The sequence below is a fragment of the Lactuca saligna genome, chromosome 1, assembly GCF_052625555.1.
Source record: "Lactuca saligna cultivar CGN05327 chromosome 1, ASM5262555v1, whole genome shotgun sequence".
Lineage (NCBI taxonomy): Eukaryota > Viridiplantae > Streptophyta > Magnoliopsida > Asterales > Asteraceae > Lactuca > Lactuca saligna.
In genome coordinates, this window is record NC_136417.1 from 116,276,628 (window position 1) to 116,289,755 (window position 13,128).

The 13,128-nt window shown below is 31.1% G+C and overlaps 1 protein-coding gene across 2 annotated transcripts; it reads right to left on the minus strand.

The window, feature by feature from the left end:
• Nucleotides 1-1,057: 1,057 nt before the first annotated feature.
• PAO1 (polyamine oxidase 1) lies at nt 1,058-8,008 on the minus strand. Of its 2 annotated transcripts, XM_078992387.1 has the most exons (10): nt 7,679-7,991; nt 7,348-7,597; nt 6,811-6,942; nt 6,529-6,590; nt 6,037-6,191; nt 4,638-4,781; nt 2,861-3,010; nt 2,143-2,397; nt 1,481-1,562; nt 1,058-1,333 (listed from the first exon to the last, which is right to left on the minus strand). In XM_078992387.1, the coding sequence occupies exons 1-10, from the start codon at nt 7,728-7,730 to the stop codon at nt 1,143-1,145; spliced, it is 1,473 nt and encodes a 490-aa protein (XP_078848513.1). In that variant the 5' UTR covers nt 7,731-7,991; the 3' UTR covers nt 1,058-1,142. The 2 variants fall into 2 exon arrangements, with proteins under 2 accessions (XP_078848513.1, XP_078848522.1); XM_078992396.1 differs by lacking the exon at nt 4,638-4,781 and having other exon boundaries at nt 7,679-8,008.
• Between the last annotated feature and the right edge of the window lie 5,120 nt (nt 8,009-13,128).

A 13,128-nucleotide genomic window follows, 5' to 3' on the forward strand; every position in this document is an offset into this window, starting at 1 on the left:
TGCTTCATTCATGACTACGTCTCTGTAACCACCGAACTTTGGGGTTCATGAAATAACGAACTCTGTTTCCCTTGATCTCAAAGTTCTTCTTCATTCCTCTTAAGGCTTCACCCGCCATATTTTCCGGTTTTAAGCTTTCCAAGACAAACAACTACAAGGGATTGAAGTGATGTGTTTACTACAACAAATCAAAGGTATGTACACCTAATTTCATGATTTCGATTATATTAGGCTTCATTTGGTTTTGTTGTTTATAGTATGTTGGTTTCAAGATGTTATGGCATAGATCATTATGGGTTACATGTACCCTCTAAATTGTTAAGTGATTTTCTGCATTATATCTTGAAAGATTTGATGGATGTAATTGATTCAAAGATCCAAGATGCAACAAAACATGTTGTTTTTGGAATTAAGAGGGATAAAAAAAGGGATCCTTGTATAAGGCTTCATGTCAAGGTTAAACATAGGTTGTTAGTTTGAGTGTTAATAAGTGTAACATTGTCGTCTTTTTGCTTTTATAGAGGACGAGTTGATGGCCATCCAAAATTTTAAAGTCATTTATTATAGAAACTTACATCTTTTTAAAATTTATTTGCGTTATTTATTTATTTCTTATTCATTGACCATTATTACGAAAAAAAAAGATAATTTTTGGAGTAGATACCTACCACAAAATACACTAATAATTCATTCCTTGATCATATCCCATTTCATTGTGTACTTCCATTATATCCAAAGAAATAACATGACAAAGAAATAGTAACAAAGCATTCCACAACCTTTCCATTCCTTGATAATATCCCATTTCATTGTGTACTTCCATTACATCCAACTTAACACGCCATAACACTTTTTGCCGAATTGTGGCACCAAAACTAATTACAAAAGTTTAAAAGTTACATCCAAATGGTAAAATTTTTAATCTTACTATGTGACTACCCGAAAACAATATGAATACATCTTATAATCCATCGACTTCCTTTGATGCACAACCTAACAATTGATGAAGGACCTCACTATTTACCCACCCCATACACCCCCTCCCCCCTCCCACCCTACCTACCCTACCATATCGAAATGTGGGGTGTTAAGTTTGAGGTATGAATCATGTGTGTGTTATCTACAAGTTGTGGTTTTTGTAGTCATAAGATGGCCTCCCTTTTGGTATTCCCATGGAAAAGGTGCCTATGAATATCACATGTTTGGAGTCCACCCACTGCTTCTGTTTGTGATAATGTTAGTGCTAGCAACGGTTCTAAAATTGATTTGCTATTCGTTTCTCTATCTTTCTCACTCTTCATTTCTTCCAACAAACCTTCTCCCGTTTCTATACCTGTTCATAACACCAATCATTCTAATGCAATATATATATATATATATATATATATATATATATATATATATATATATATATATATATATATATATATATATATATATATATATATATATATATATATACTTTGATTCCAGAAAATACCTGCTAGGTAACCACCATGGACGTAGCCACTAAACCTCTCGCTTGTATGTTCTCCAGTGAAAAAGATTCGTCCTACAGGAGCCTAATGATGAATATATGACACGAAATGTAAGTTAATATTGGGACAAAATTAAAGATTCTACTTTTGTTTCATTTTCATATGTTGTGTTTTGTTATGGAGTAAATTACACGAATGGTCCCTATGGTTTAGGGTAATTTGCGTGTTTGGTTTCTAACTTATTTTTTTAACTCAGAAGGCTCCTATGGTTTGTTTTTGTTACGTGTTTGATCCCTACTGTTTATTTTTGTTATGCGTTTGGTCCCTATCTTATCTAAAAAGACTATTATTTAAAGAGGAAAAAATAATGAGGTAGGTGAGGTAAGGTGAGGGGTGGGATTAGGGGAGTGTTCATTTAAATAAATTAAAAAAATGAAGGGCGTAATAGTCTTTTTAGGTAAGATAGGGACCAAGCGCGTAACAAAAACAAACAGTAGAGACCTTCCGAGTTAAAAAAATAAGTTAGAGACCAAACGCGCAAATTAACCTAAATCATAGGGACCATTCGTGTAATTTACTCTTTGTTATGTAATGAGAGTAACAAATATATAAGGGTTAGAAAATGTAAAATTAGTATTAGGAAGGATGCGTGTTGGGTGTTGACCTTGATGTTTTCAAACATTGTTGAGTCAGCATAGATAGGGTAGTTACTGTAACTGCCACGCTGGAAGCGATTATTCCACCAGCGTGGAACAAGAATGTCGGAAGCTTCTGGAATGTCGGGCCCAAACATGTTCTTAAGAACTTCCATTGCTTCTCTCATTGTTTCATGGTCTGATTGGGATTCAACACGTTTTGATTCCCCATTTGTCAATGTCACAACGAGAATGTTTGACCCTGGGTATGCATTCTCCATGTGCTGTTTCGATACATTCAACATTAAAGATCTTAGGATCAAATTATTTATTACAATAGGTCAATGATTAATTGATAAATGGTTTTTTTTTTTTAAAAAGAATTACTTTTATGTCGACAAATGAAAAATGAAATGTGAGAGTACAACTGTTTTGTTGTATATTGTCCTAAAATATATGAAAACAAAATTGAAATAAAATAACATAGAAAAATTATGAACTTCGTATTATTTAACTTGATTCCTGTTTTTTGTTTGCCAAAAGCATCCAATTCCAAATGTCGACAACTTTGGTTTTTCCGAAAATATTCTACATGCCAAACACCCTCTTAAGATGGTGTTAAGCTAGTTAATGTTATTTTATAGGAGAAGTGAAGGATGGCTAATTAATTTATTTAAATAAATACACAAACGTGAATCATGCAATAATAATATATTAAATATTAAACAAAGAATAAATGAAACGAACCTGCCAAAATGTATAGTAGCCTCTTCGTTCATGGGCATATATGAAGAACTCTTTTCCGGGCCCACAAGGCCAAAATTTCTTGGGAAATTTCAAGAAGATTTTCGTGTACACCATAACATCACATTTTTCAATGGCCTCCATTTTCCACCTCTGTTATTATAAAATATAATTTTCGTCAATTTTAAATCACCCAAAATCTCCCATTTTTTCATACGAGGTTTACATCAACAGAGGTCCACTAACAAGAACAATAACTCCTCCTCTTTAATTAATCAACCATGGTCCCAAAAAAGCACAACAATTTTGAGAATTTGTTTCATGTTATGTTATTATCCTAGAATGCCAAAAGGATTTTGTTTAAGAAATAGCAACATATTTTCATTTATTTATTATTTATAGCATCGTACTTTTATTTCATTTTATTACAACGTTGTGTTTTCATAATTATACCCACATAAAGTAATGTCATCAAGATATAAAAACAACTTTTACTCGTGGAAAATTCTTGTAATCTTTTCCGAAGCAAAATTAATGTATTTCTAGGTAAACAGAAAGTTGTGAAATTATTTCAAGATAGAGATATATATTACTGGGGAGTTACAAAACTGGCCTTTAAAGAATATTTAAATGAGAAAAATCAATTTAGAAGACTAATATGTAATGTGGACAAGAAATATCACTTTCCCTTGATTGGAATTTCCTAATATTTATTATCAAAACCAGCTGATTCATCCATAGCATTGGGAGAATATTGTGAAACGTAGTTAATAGAGCATGGTATCAGACTATGAAAATGATCGAATAAAAAATTGAGGTCCAATTTTCCTATTAATACATGGTCCATGATGCTAACTACTTTAACTTGATGTAAATAATAGCATCTTGCTTTCGTTTATTTATGTATTAATTATTCTCGCATCCTGTTTTCATTTTTTTTTTCTCTTATTTTCGCATTCTGCTTTGAAAAGCAGTAAAAAGAATTATTTGGATTTGGATGAGATTGCTAGAGATCATTTTAAAGTACAATTATGTAATAATTAAATATATATGTAGGATGTTGTATTGTTGTAGTAAACAAATGAATGGACAATCATAAGCTAGCAAAAAGGTTGGAATCTATACGCATTGATATGATAGATACAAAATAAAACTTAGGTGTATCTTTTTGTGTGAAATTATTAGCTTAATAAGGACAAGAGATAGATAACATGTGGCATGAAGAATGTGATGGAGATTAATTTAGAGCATATATAATAGGGTAGTGGCCACAAGATTCATAGTACACACGTTAATGTTGGCTACTCCATAGGCATGTGCAGTGTCTAAGAATAAACGAAAACATTTTGTCTATTATATTTATAACACCCTACTTCCATTGCTTTTTATATTGTATCATTGTAATTTTTTATTATTGGATCCACCCCTGGCCTCTTTGCGACAATATAGGTAAAAAAATTGATGCTATGAGTAAATTTTAAATTTTTAAAAACATCGCTATTTTTCCTAAAAAGAGAACATTGTTATTTTTCACCAATATAAAATGCATATAACTTGCACACGCACGAAGACATGGTTGGCGTTGTCGAGTAAAGCTTATGTTAAAGGCAAACTTGGAGAAACCAATATTTTAACGTTAAATTAGAAAGTAAAAAGTTAAGGAATGATTTTTTTTTTCTTATCCAAAGTGCTTTTTCCGATGTGCTCCTTTATTTTTTTTAATTTTGTCTTATTATAAAAATAAAAAGTAATTACAGATTTGATTGAGAGAGAATCTCACAGGCAAGTTGGGGTTGAAAGAGATGAGGTGGCTTTGAAGGACGCCAATACTAACAGACAAAATTACGTAGTTGGCTTCATAAACATAACCATCCTCCGTTATCACGGTAACGCCGTCCCTCGAGTGCTGTAATTCCCGCACAACCTGCAATCCATGATAACATGCATGCACGTAATGACTCATCACTACAACCATTCATAAAAAAAACTCAAACAATACGAATCACTTTCCTTTAATTACAGTTATGGTCCCTGTGGTTATCACTTTCATATGGTTTTAGTCTAAGTTTAAAAAATTTAGCAAAAGGAGTTCTCACGGTTGCTAATTCCATCAACTTTGGTAGCTTTTGTTGTTACCATATATCCCAGTTAGTTAACCACATGTAAAAATATAAAATGACTAATTTACCTTTTCTTTTGTCTTTTTCTGTTTGTTTTATCAATTCATGAATATAGGGACCAATTTTTGTAAAAGAATGAAAAAGACACCGTTTGTCATGTTCTAGTAAAATTAATAAAAATAGTTAGAATAAAATATAGAAAAAAAAGTACAAAATATGAAATGACTTAATGGTGATCATATGTTGTATATCGTCTTTGCGGATTACGGACTTATGGTATTATAGTATGGAAACTGAATTCAATTGTAAAAAGGAAAAATCATTTACATGTGTAGATTGTAGATGACATTATTATAATTTGAATAAACGTTTTTTTTTTCGGCATAAATGGTAAATTATGAAATAAATGAAAATAATAGATCTAACGAACAAATACATAAAGGTACTTGTAATATCTTTAAATTTATTACTTTTTGTGGCAGTTTAATATATTTTGTATGATGAACGCATGTTATTTATTTATTTTTATTTTTTTAAATTACATGAAAAAATCAACTCAGTTATGCCTACATTTTATTATTTCCTTGCTCTATTACATAAAAAGTTGTGTATTTGCGATTAATTGACATAATTTGGTAAAATTTTCAAAATACAGTATTGTAATAATTTTAAAAAAATGACAGTATGATATTATAACAAAAAGTAGGTCGTTATTATTACGTTTATTTGTGTGTTTATTATAGCAACTAATATCTAAAAAATGAGTTGTATCCGAATGACATTGCTAGAATGAGAATTATTAAAATAAAGTTCATAATAGAAGAAATAAAAGGAAAGTACTATAAGGAACAAATGAAAAACAATTATTCCTTTTTTTTTCATTTTAATGAGTTTCAGATTTGACTAATTAAATAGTTCTAAGAATCTAATCACTTCATATCATTTAACTTTCACTAGCTGTATATTGGCTAATAAAACAAAAAAACTAACTGGCAAATAAAAACAAATAAATCTCACTCATCAGAAATTTATTATTTTGTATCTCAGTGTTGTACTTACAGTGTTTAATTTTAGACGATTGTCCAAGATTTTCCCCTCAGATGTAAATAAAAATTCCTCCGCCATTTTATACAGTAAATACTCGTATCCTCTCTCATCCGCCACTAAAAATTCCCTCTCCCCAAAATCCACATATGTTGATATTGGCTCAACCTCTACAAAATAAGAATTTTAATATGATTTAAATACAACCAATTACAATGTACTTTCATATATTTGAAAATAAATGAAAGTATAACCCATGTATCTTATTAAATTAATTTCTTTGAATGTTTCTGTGGGTAGATAAATATTTTAAGTGAAAAATGAAGCACTTCCAGCGGAAATGTACGAAAATCCGGCAAAAAGTTCGTGCCAAAAGCCAAATGGAAGTTTAAAATGATAATGGGCGCACATATGTTGGTTTATTCCTATTAAAATATATATTTTTAAAGAACTATTTTTTTTTTTTTAATAAGCGTAAGGTAATGGGTTGTGACTTGTGACACTAACCAGCCATTTCGAAATCATGAAGGATAAAATCAATTGCGAGCTCAATAGGTGTTTCGGGTATGCTGGAGAAAAGAACAAATATGAATCAGAATCAAAATCCATTTCAACATAAAACTATTAAAGTGAAGGTGACATATATATATACAAAAAGGTTAAATTACCAAAACTGATTAGAAAATGGGAAAGAAGACGATGAAAAAAAAAATACGTGAACAGAAAGAAGCCAAAAGGCAAAACACACAATGGCTCGTTGTGTGCGTGAAAGCGATAAGAGATAGTTACGTGGAAAGTTCGGGAATATCGGACACGTCAGCAGAAAGAAGGATGTCCCGATCAGTCCTTAGCTTTTGCATCGCCGACTCAACCGCCTTCGTATACGTGTCACCGGCCAACCCACTCGGAAATATCTCCCCACTGCAACCGTATAATTAACGCCATATCAATAACGCAATAATCAATCAATCAATCAAACGAAAACGGAGAATTCTCACAAAAATCATACGTATCTAATCACGTAATATGTAAAGTCGATTGTATTGATTATCGATTAAACAAGTAAAAAAACTTACGGATTTTCCTTATTTTTCTATGCGAATTGAACGCGATAATTAATGATTCAATTGTTCGTGACAAACTTCATTAGTTTACGAATTACAAGCTTCAAAAACAAATTAATACGAAAACAATGCGCCGATGGAATTATAGAGCACAATATAAATATAGATAACTTAAATTTGTTTAAACGTTGTATGACATTCTTCATCGGTGGATAAAATACTTGTTATAGAAAATTAGGTGTATGCTCTATTGTATGTGTACCTTCGGTCGTAAATGTTATAACGAGCATCGCTGTAATCGGAGAAGCACGTACGAAGACCGGATTGAACAGCGAGTTCCCAGACTGGATTTGATTGTTTTCCACCAACACCGGCGATCCAACCGGCACCGAGCTCCACCGTTACGTTTCCGAAATTCTGTTTCTTAATCCTCCCACCGATGGAATCAGACGCCTCTAGGATCAAAATGTCCTCAACTCCGTTTTTTGCCAATACCTTCGCGGCCGATATGCCTATACAAACAGATACATAATGTTTACATACATAAATGTACACAAATCAATAGATGTACATGAATGTATTGATCGTTTCACCTGAAATTCCGGCGCCGATGATGATAACTGAACAGCGATTTGAAGATTCCATGGAACTGTTTGAGAGAGAGAGAGAGAGAGAGAGAGAGAGAGAGAGTAGGTGTAGAAAGAAAAAAGAATTGTTGATGGGTTAAAAGGTCATAAGGTCATTTGGTTTGGCGGTTAGATGCTACCACGAATTTTTTGATCAGGAACAACATAACCATTGATGCATCGACACGTCATCATAACGAAATCGACGGATAGGATCACCGTTGTTTGGATTTAACACAAGGATTTAAAACGAATAAAAGGTTGTTCAAGTAAATATAAGTATTTTTTATTTTTAAAACGTTCGGATGAGGAGGTGGCAAAGTTAGGCCGGAGGGAGTTCGGATGGGAGGTGGTATGTAATGGTTTTATCATAGTAAAGACACCTTATGTAGGATTTAGGTGATAAAAACCGTGGGCTGAATGTCGTGGAAAAGAAAAATGAAAAGGAAAATATGATGATGAAGTGGAGGAGCTATATGGGTGGTGGAGGTACTAACATCCTCAAAAGAAATTGTTTTACATAATAAAGAAAATTTTTAAACAAGGTTTATGTTTTTATATTCTCAATTAAAGAGACTATACCATTTTTTTAATGCATGAGATATGATAACTATGTAAAATATATATATATATATATATATATATATATATATATATATATATATATATATATATATATATATATTGTTCCAGCAAGTGTAGATAGAATAAGTAGCGGAACAACATGAATGATTATGTTTTAAAACGATTGTTTAGTCATTTTTACTGGAAATGATGTGTTTCTATAAGTTCTTAATAATGATATCGTTGATCGATTTCAAGACATGTTGACTAGCCACTGATACAAAATTGCCGCAACAAAACACCTTCCTCCTTAATATCTAGCAATCGAGTTGCACTGAATCGACGTTCTAGTGATACCGAGTACAAGCTCTAACCACTGATACTAACTCGGTAATCAACGATTCTTGTTTTTTTTATAGATTTCTACTTTCCTGTAATAAATTGATTGTTGTTTTCTTAAATTGCATCTCCTCACTTATTGTCGGTCGCCAATTGGTTTTGTTGGAATAAGGTTTTACGTACTCTTCTATCGACATCGTTTCTTCAATTCAAACTTTCAATTAGTTAAAATGTCAACTCCCCAGTTGTCGTTTCCCGTTTTCCAGTGGGTTGCTGGAGGACTCTTCATTTGGGTCGGCTTCATTTTTATTTTTGGATACCAGGTTAATCTCAGTTCTCTTTTCCTTATCAATTTTTCATGGAGAGTATATTTGTGTAATATATAAAAGATGTAATTTGTTATTTAATTTGATATATATATATATATATATATATATATATATGTGTGTGTGTGTGTGTGTGTGTGTTTTCAATTCATCAAAATTGGATACAAAAAGTAAGAATTTTGTGGGGGAGGGTGACTTGGAGCATTTATCCAAACTTGTCGAATAGAAATCATGGAGGTCCTACTTGCATTTATACAAGTTGAGATTTTTTTCAACTTATTGTGTGTGCTTTTCTTTTAGGTTTTCTGTATTTTCTTAGATTTTTAGTTAGTATAAGTTCTTTTTAATGTGTTAAAGTTAAACCAGTTAGATTGCAACTACTTGGTTTTTGTTATGTTATGTGTGTGTACAAACATTGCTTATGCAAATTGTAATGTTTTTTTTGTGTGTACTAACTTTACTGAAGCAAGGTTCAAGAAGGTTATGAATTCTTGCAATAAATTCTGAAAGGTAAACACAATCTCTTAAGGTCACTTTAATGTCCAATGTTATAGCTACTTTTATACGTGGAAATACAAAAGTCATGGCTGATTTTGGAGATTGTCACACCCCCAAACCGGAATGACAGAAATGTTCGGGGGGCGGATGACATCATTTACAGTATCACCACAATTGAATAATATAATCAAAGCACAACAACCATTACATTGATAAAGTATAGTTTTTACATCTGTGTTCAAATCAATGTACATTTGACACCAAAAGTATATAGCAAAAACTAAAAAATGTGACTGTAATATGCTTCGTCTTTTCAAAATCTGTATGGATACCTGTTTACTGATTCCCTGAGAATACAAAATAGTTTTGAAAAGAGTGTCAACAATTAAGTTTGTGACTTCATAAGCAGTTTTGTATTAGAAATTTTTCATTTGTTTCTTGAAAATGTACGTGTTTTCTTCCAAAAAATCCTATATTTTCTATTGTAAATAAATTGTAGTCTTAATTACCTTACGACCAAAATGTATAAGTATTGTTGTATTCTGAAATACTATATCTTATTTTTATTATTAAATAAAACCATATGAAAATGAATGTTTTCTTTGAAATGTAAGTTTCACTATACCAGAAAATAGTATGTTGTAACTGTACTTGTATGAAAACCCTGTAAACATATGTGTTTGGATTCACCAGTTGTAATGTAAATTATTGTATTATGTTTCTATTATTTAATTAAAACTATATGAAGTTGTTTACGTATTCATACACTAGTTGTATTATTCAATACCAAATTGTAAGTTATTATAACCATGCTTGATGACCTAAGATGGCATGAATACGACATTCTTCAGGCATCAGAATCGGTACGACATTTGTTACCTCAGGCTTGTTGGCCTAACTGGAGCTAATAGTTTAGGTGCGGGATTGTCAGTCTCATATAGATCTATAAATAAGTGTCAAGCTCTCCCTCCAGAAGACTCTGGTTATAATTGCATGGCTTGGTTGGTACTTAGATAAGTACTTGAGATATGTCTCACAAAGCTATATTGATGGTTATGTGTAGAACAATGAAAAGCCATTTTGTAATGAATAAACTGTATGTTTGTCTCATAAACTATATCCATTGTAGTTTTAATGTTTGTTTCTGTATTGTAACATGAACTTGATAAAATTAATACATATGTTCCATAAACTATACCTATTATAATTCATATGTTTGTTTCTGTATTGTATCCCGAAATCGTAAAATAGTACGTATGTTTCATAAACTATACCAATTATAGTTTAAAAGTGTATGTTTGATATCGTAAATCTGTGATAAGGATATTTCGTGAAATTTAACATTTATGTTCAAACGTTAATAAATAATTTGGAAAATATTCTTTTTATTTAACATGTTTAAATAGTTTTATACTTATATATATATATATATATATATATATATATATATATATATATATATATATATATATATATATATTCATAATATATGTACATATATATATATATATATATATGTATATACAAATATATATACATACATACATATATATATATATATACATATATTATGAATATATATACATATATATATATATATATATATATATAAGCGACCATTGGAACTATTTGAAATAGTTTAAATATTAACACAACACAAAATTCCTTGTGTTTTACTTGTATTCCCCCCCCCCCCCCCCCCCCCTCTCCCTTAAAACAATGAAAAATCGTAAAAGCGTAGGGGTATGAACTCACCTTGGGTGTGTGTTCTTAGTTGGGTATGATATGGTTGTGATGATCCTCGAGTTAGAACACGTGTAAATAAACATATCCTAATAATATTTAACACATAATATTATGTATGAATTAGTTAAATTTATATGTTAAATATTTTAAAAGACTAAAGTAATTCAAAGTAACATACAAGATCTCTAGGAATTTTGGATGAAGATGCGAAGCGTTCTTGAATGAAATAAGAAGATTTGAAGATTAACTGGGTAAGTGCTTTGAAGATATGAAGGTTTTCTATTGAATTTTGAAAGACAATTGAAGAGTTTTCGCAGGGAAATTGTATGAAAATGAAGTATGATTCCGGTTGACATATATATATATATATATATATATATATATATATATATGTGGGGTCGAAATTGATGTGATGTTTACGTTAGGATGTGTAATTTATTACATTCGAAGAGTATAAACCAATCCACTTGCATCTTATCTTGACTTTTAGGGGGGGGGGGGGGTTGGCCTAAGTGGAAGAGATTTCGGTCCTAGTGGTCCCCTAAGGTGTGTTTTCGGTCCTAGACGTCACATGGGGGGGGGGGGGGGGTGATTTCGATCTTACAGATAAACACAATTGAGATTTCGGTTCTTGGTTTCATAAAGCAAGTGGTTTCGGTTTTGGTATGGGATTAGATTCCCTAAACCGAAAACCATATGTATTCTATGAAATATTATGCTTTATGTTAAGTGTTTGACTTACATTGAATTGTGCTAGCATACTTCAACATGGTTTTCAATATATAAGTATACATGTCTTATAGAAGGATAGTTTTCAAAGTATAATTATATATATTAACATATATAAACATGCCCTCATGGCTAATTGTGATTTAATGTAACAAGGTTGCAATGTGGTTTCCACTTATACATGGTACATTTTTTGACTTGGTTTGGCTCTAAGTTTACCAGTTGCCACATAGATGATGAGTACAAACACATTCATTTTGTAGAGGCATCAACAATTGAGAAGTCGGTTTTGAATCCTAATGAAGAATGGAAAGTAAGCCAAATATATTAGTTCAAAATGGATTAACAATTTTTTCTGTTAGAATTGATTAACAATATATTCTACCAGAATGGATTAGTAACAATATTTTATTAGATAGTATAGTGTATTAGTGTTTTACTTAGATTTCAATGTTTTTATTTGATTTTTAACCATTCTTAATTTTATTATTTAAGAATAAATGTAATTGTTAGCCATTATTATTCGCAGTCTTTCAGAATAAATCTAATTTATGTTCATACTTGTATTTTTTTTAAGAATAAATGTAATTACTGATTCTAAGATATTAAAATTCTTTTCATATAAAATATGTATTCATTAAAAGTTATTAATTTTAATAATATATGTTTATAGTATTCGGTCATTCAAATTCTTAAATTTAAGAGAATTAATTATTTCATTAAAATCTATAATTTTCAATTTTTTTAAAATTTATGTTAATTGATTAAAATACCCTTACAATGAAATTATCTGGTATTTTCAATTATCTTTAATTCAATATGTAACACCCGATTCCTGGTACTCAGTTAATTCAAGCATTTCTTGTGTTTTTCTTTGGGACTCGACAAGTTGGAGGCCCAACTCGTTGAGTAGAGGTATTTTTTTAATTATCTTTAGTTTAATATGTAACACCCAATTCCACGTACTCAGTTAACTCAAGCATTTCTTGTGTTTTTCTCTGGGACTCGACGAGTTGGTGGCCTAACTCGTCGAGTAGAGTCGAGATCCGCGGTCAATTTAAGTGACCTACTCGACGAGTCGGAAGATTGACTCGGCGAGTAGGTGCTATTTAGGTAAAACCCTAAATTGAGGGTTTTCACCCTATTTAAAACACCTTATCTCAGCCTCCATCGTCCCTTATACTCCCAGAAGACACCATATCGAAACCCTAGCCG

Excerpts from the sequence above, each read along its gene's own strand:
- PAO1 (XM_078992387.1), bottom strand. The coding sequence starts at position 7,730 with ATGGAATCTTCAAATCGCTGTTCAGTTATCATCATCGGCGCCGGAATT. Across the intron at positions 7,598-7,678 it reads CATCGGCGCCGGAATTTCAG|GCATATCGGCCGCGAAGGTA; the intron begins GTGAAACGATCA and ends CTGTTTGTATAG. Across the intron at positions 6,192-6,528 it reads TCATGATTTCGAAATGGCTG|AGGTTGAGCCAATATCAACA; the intron begins GTTAGTGTCACA and ends CTTATTTTGTAG.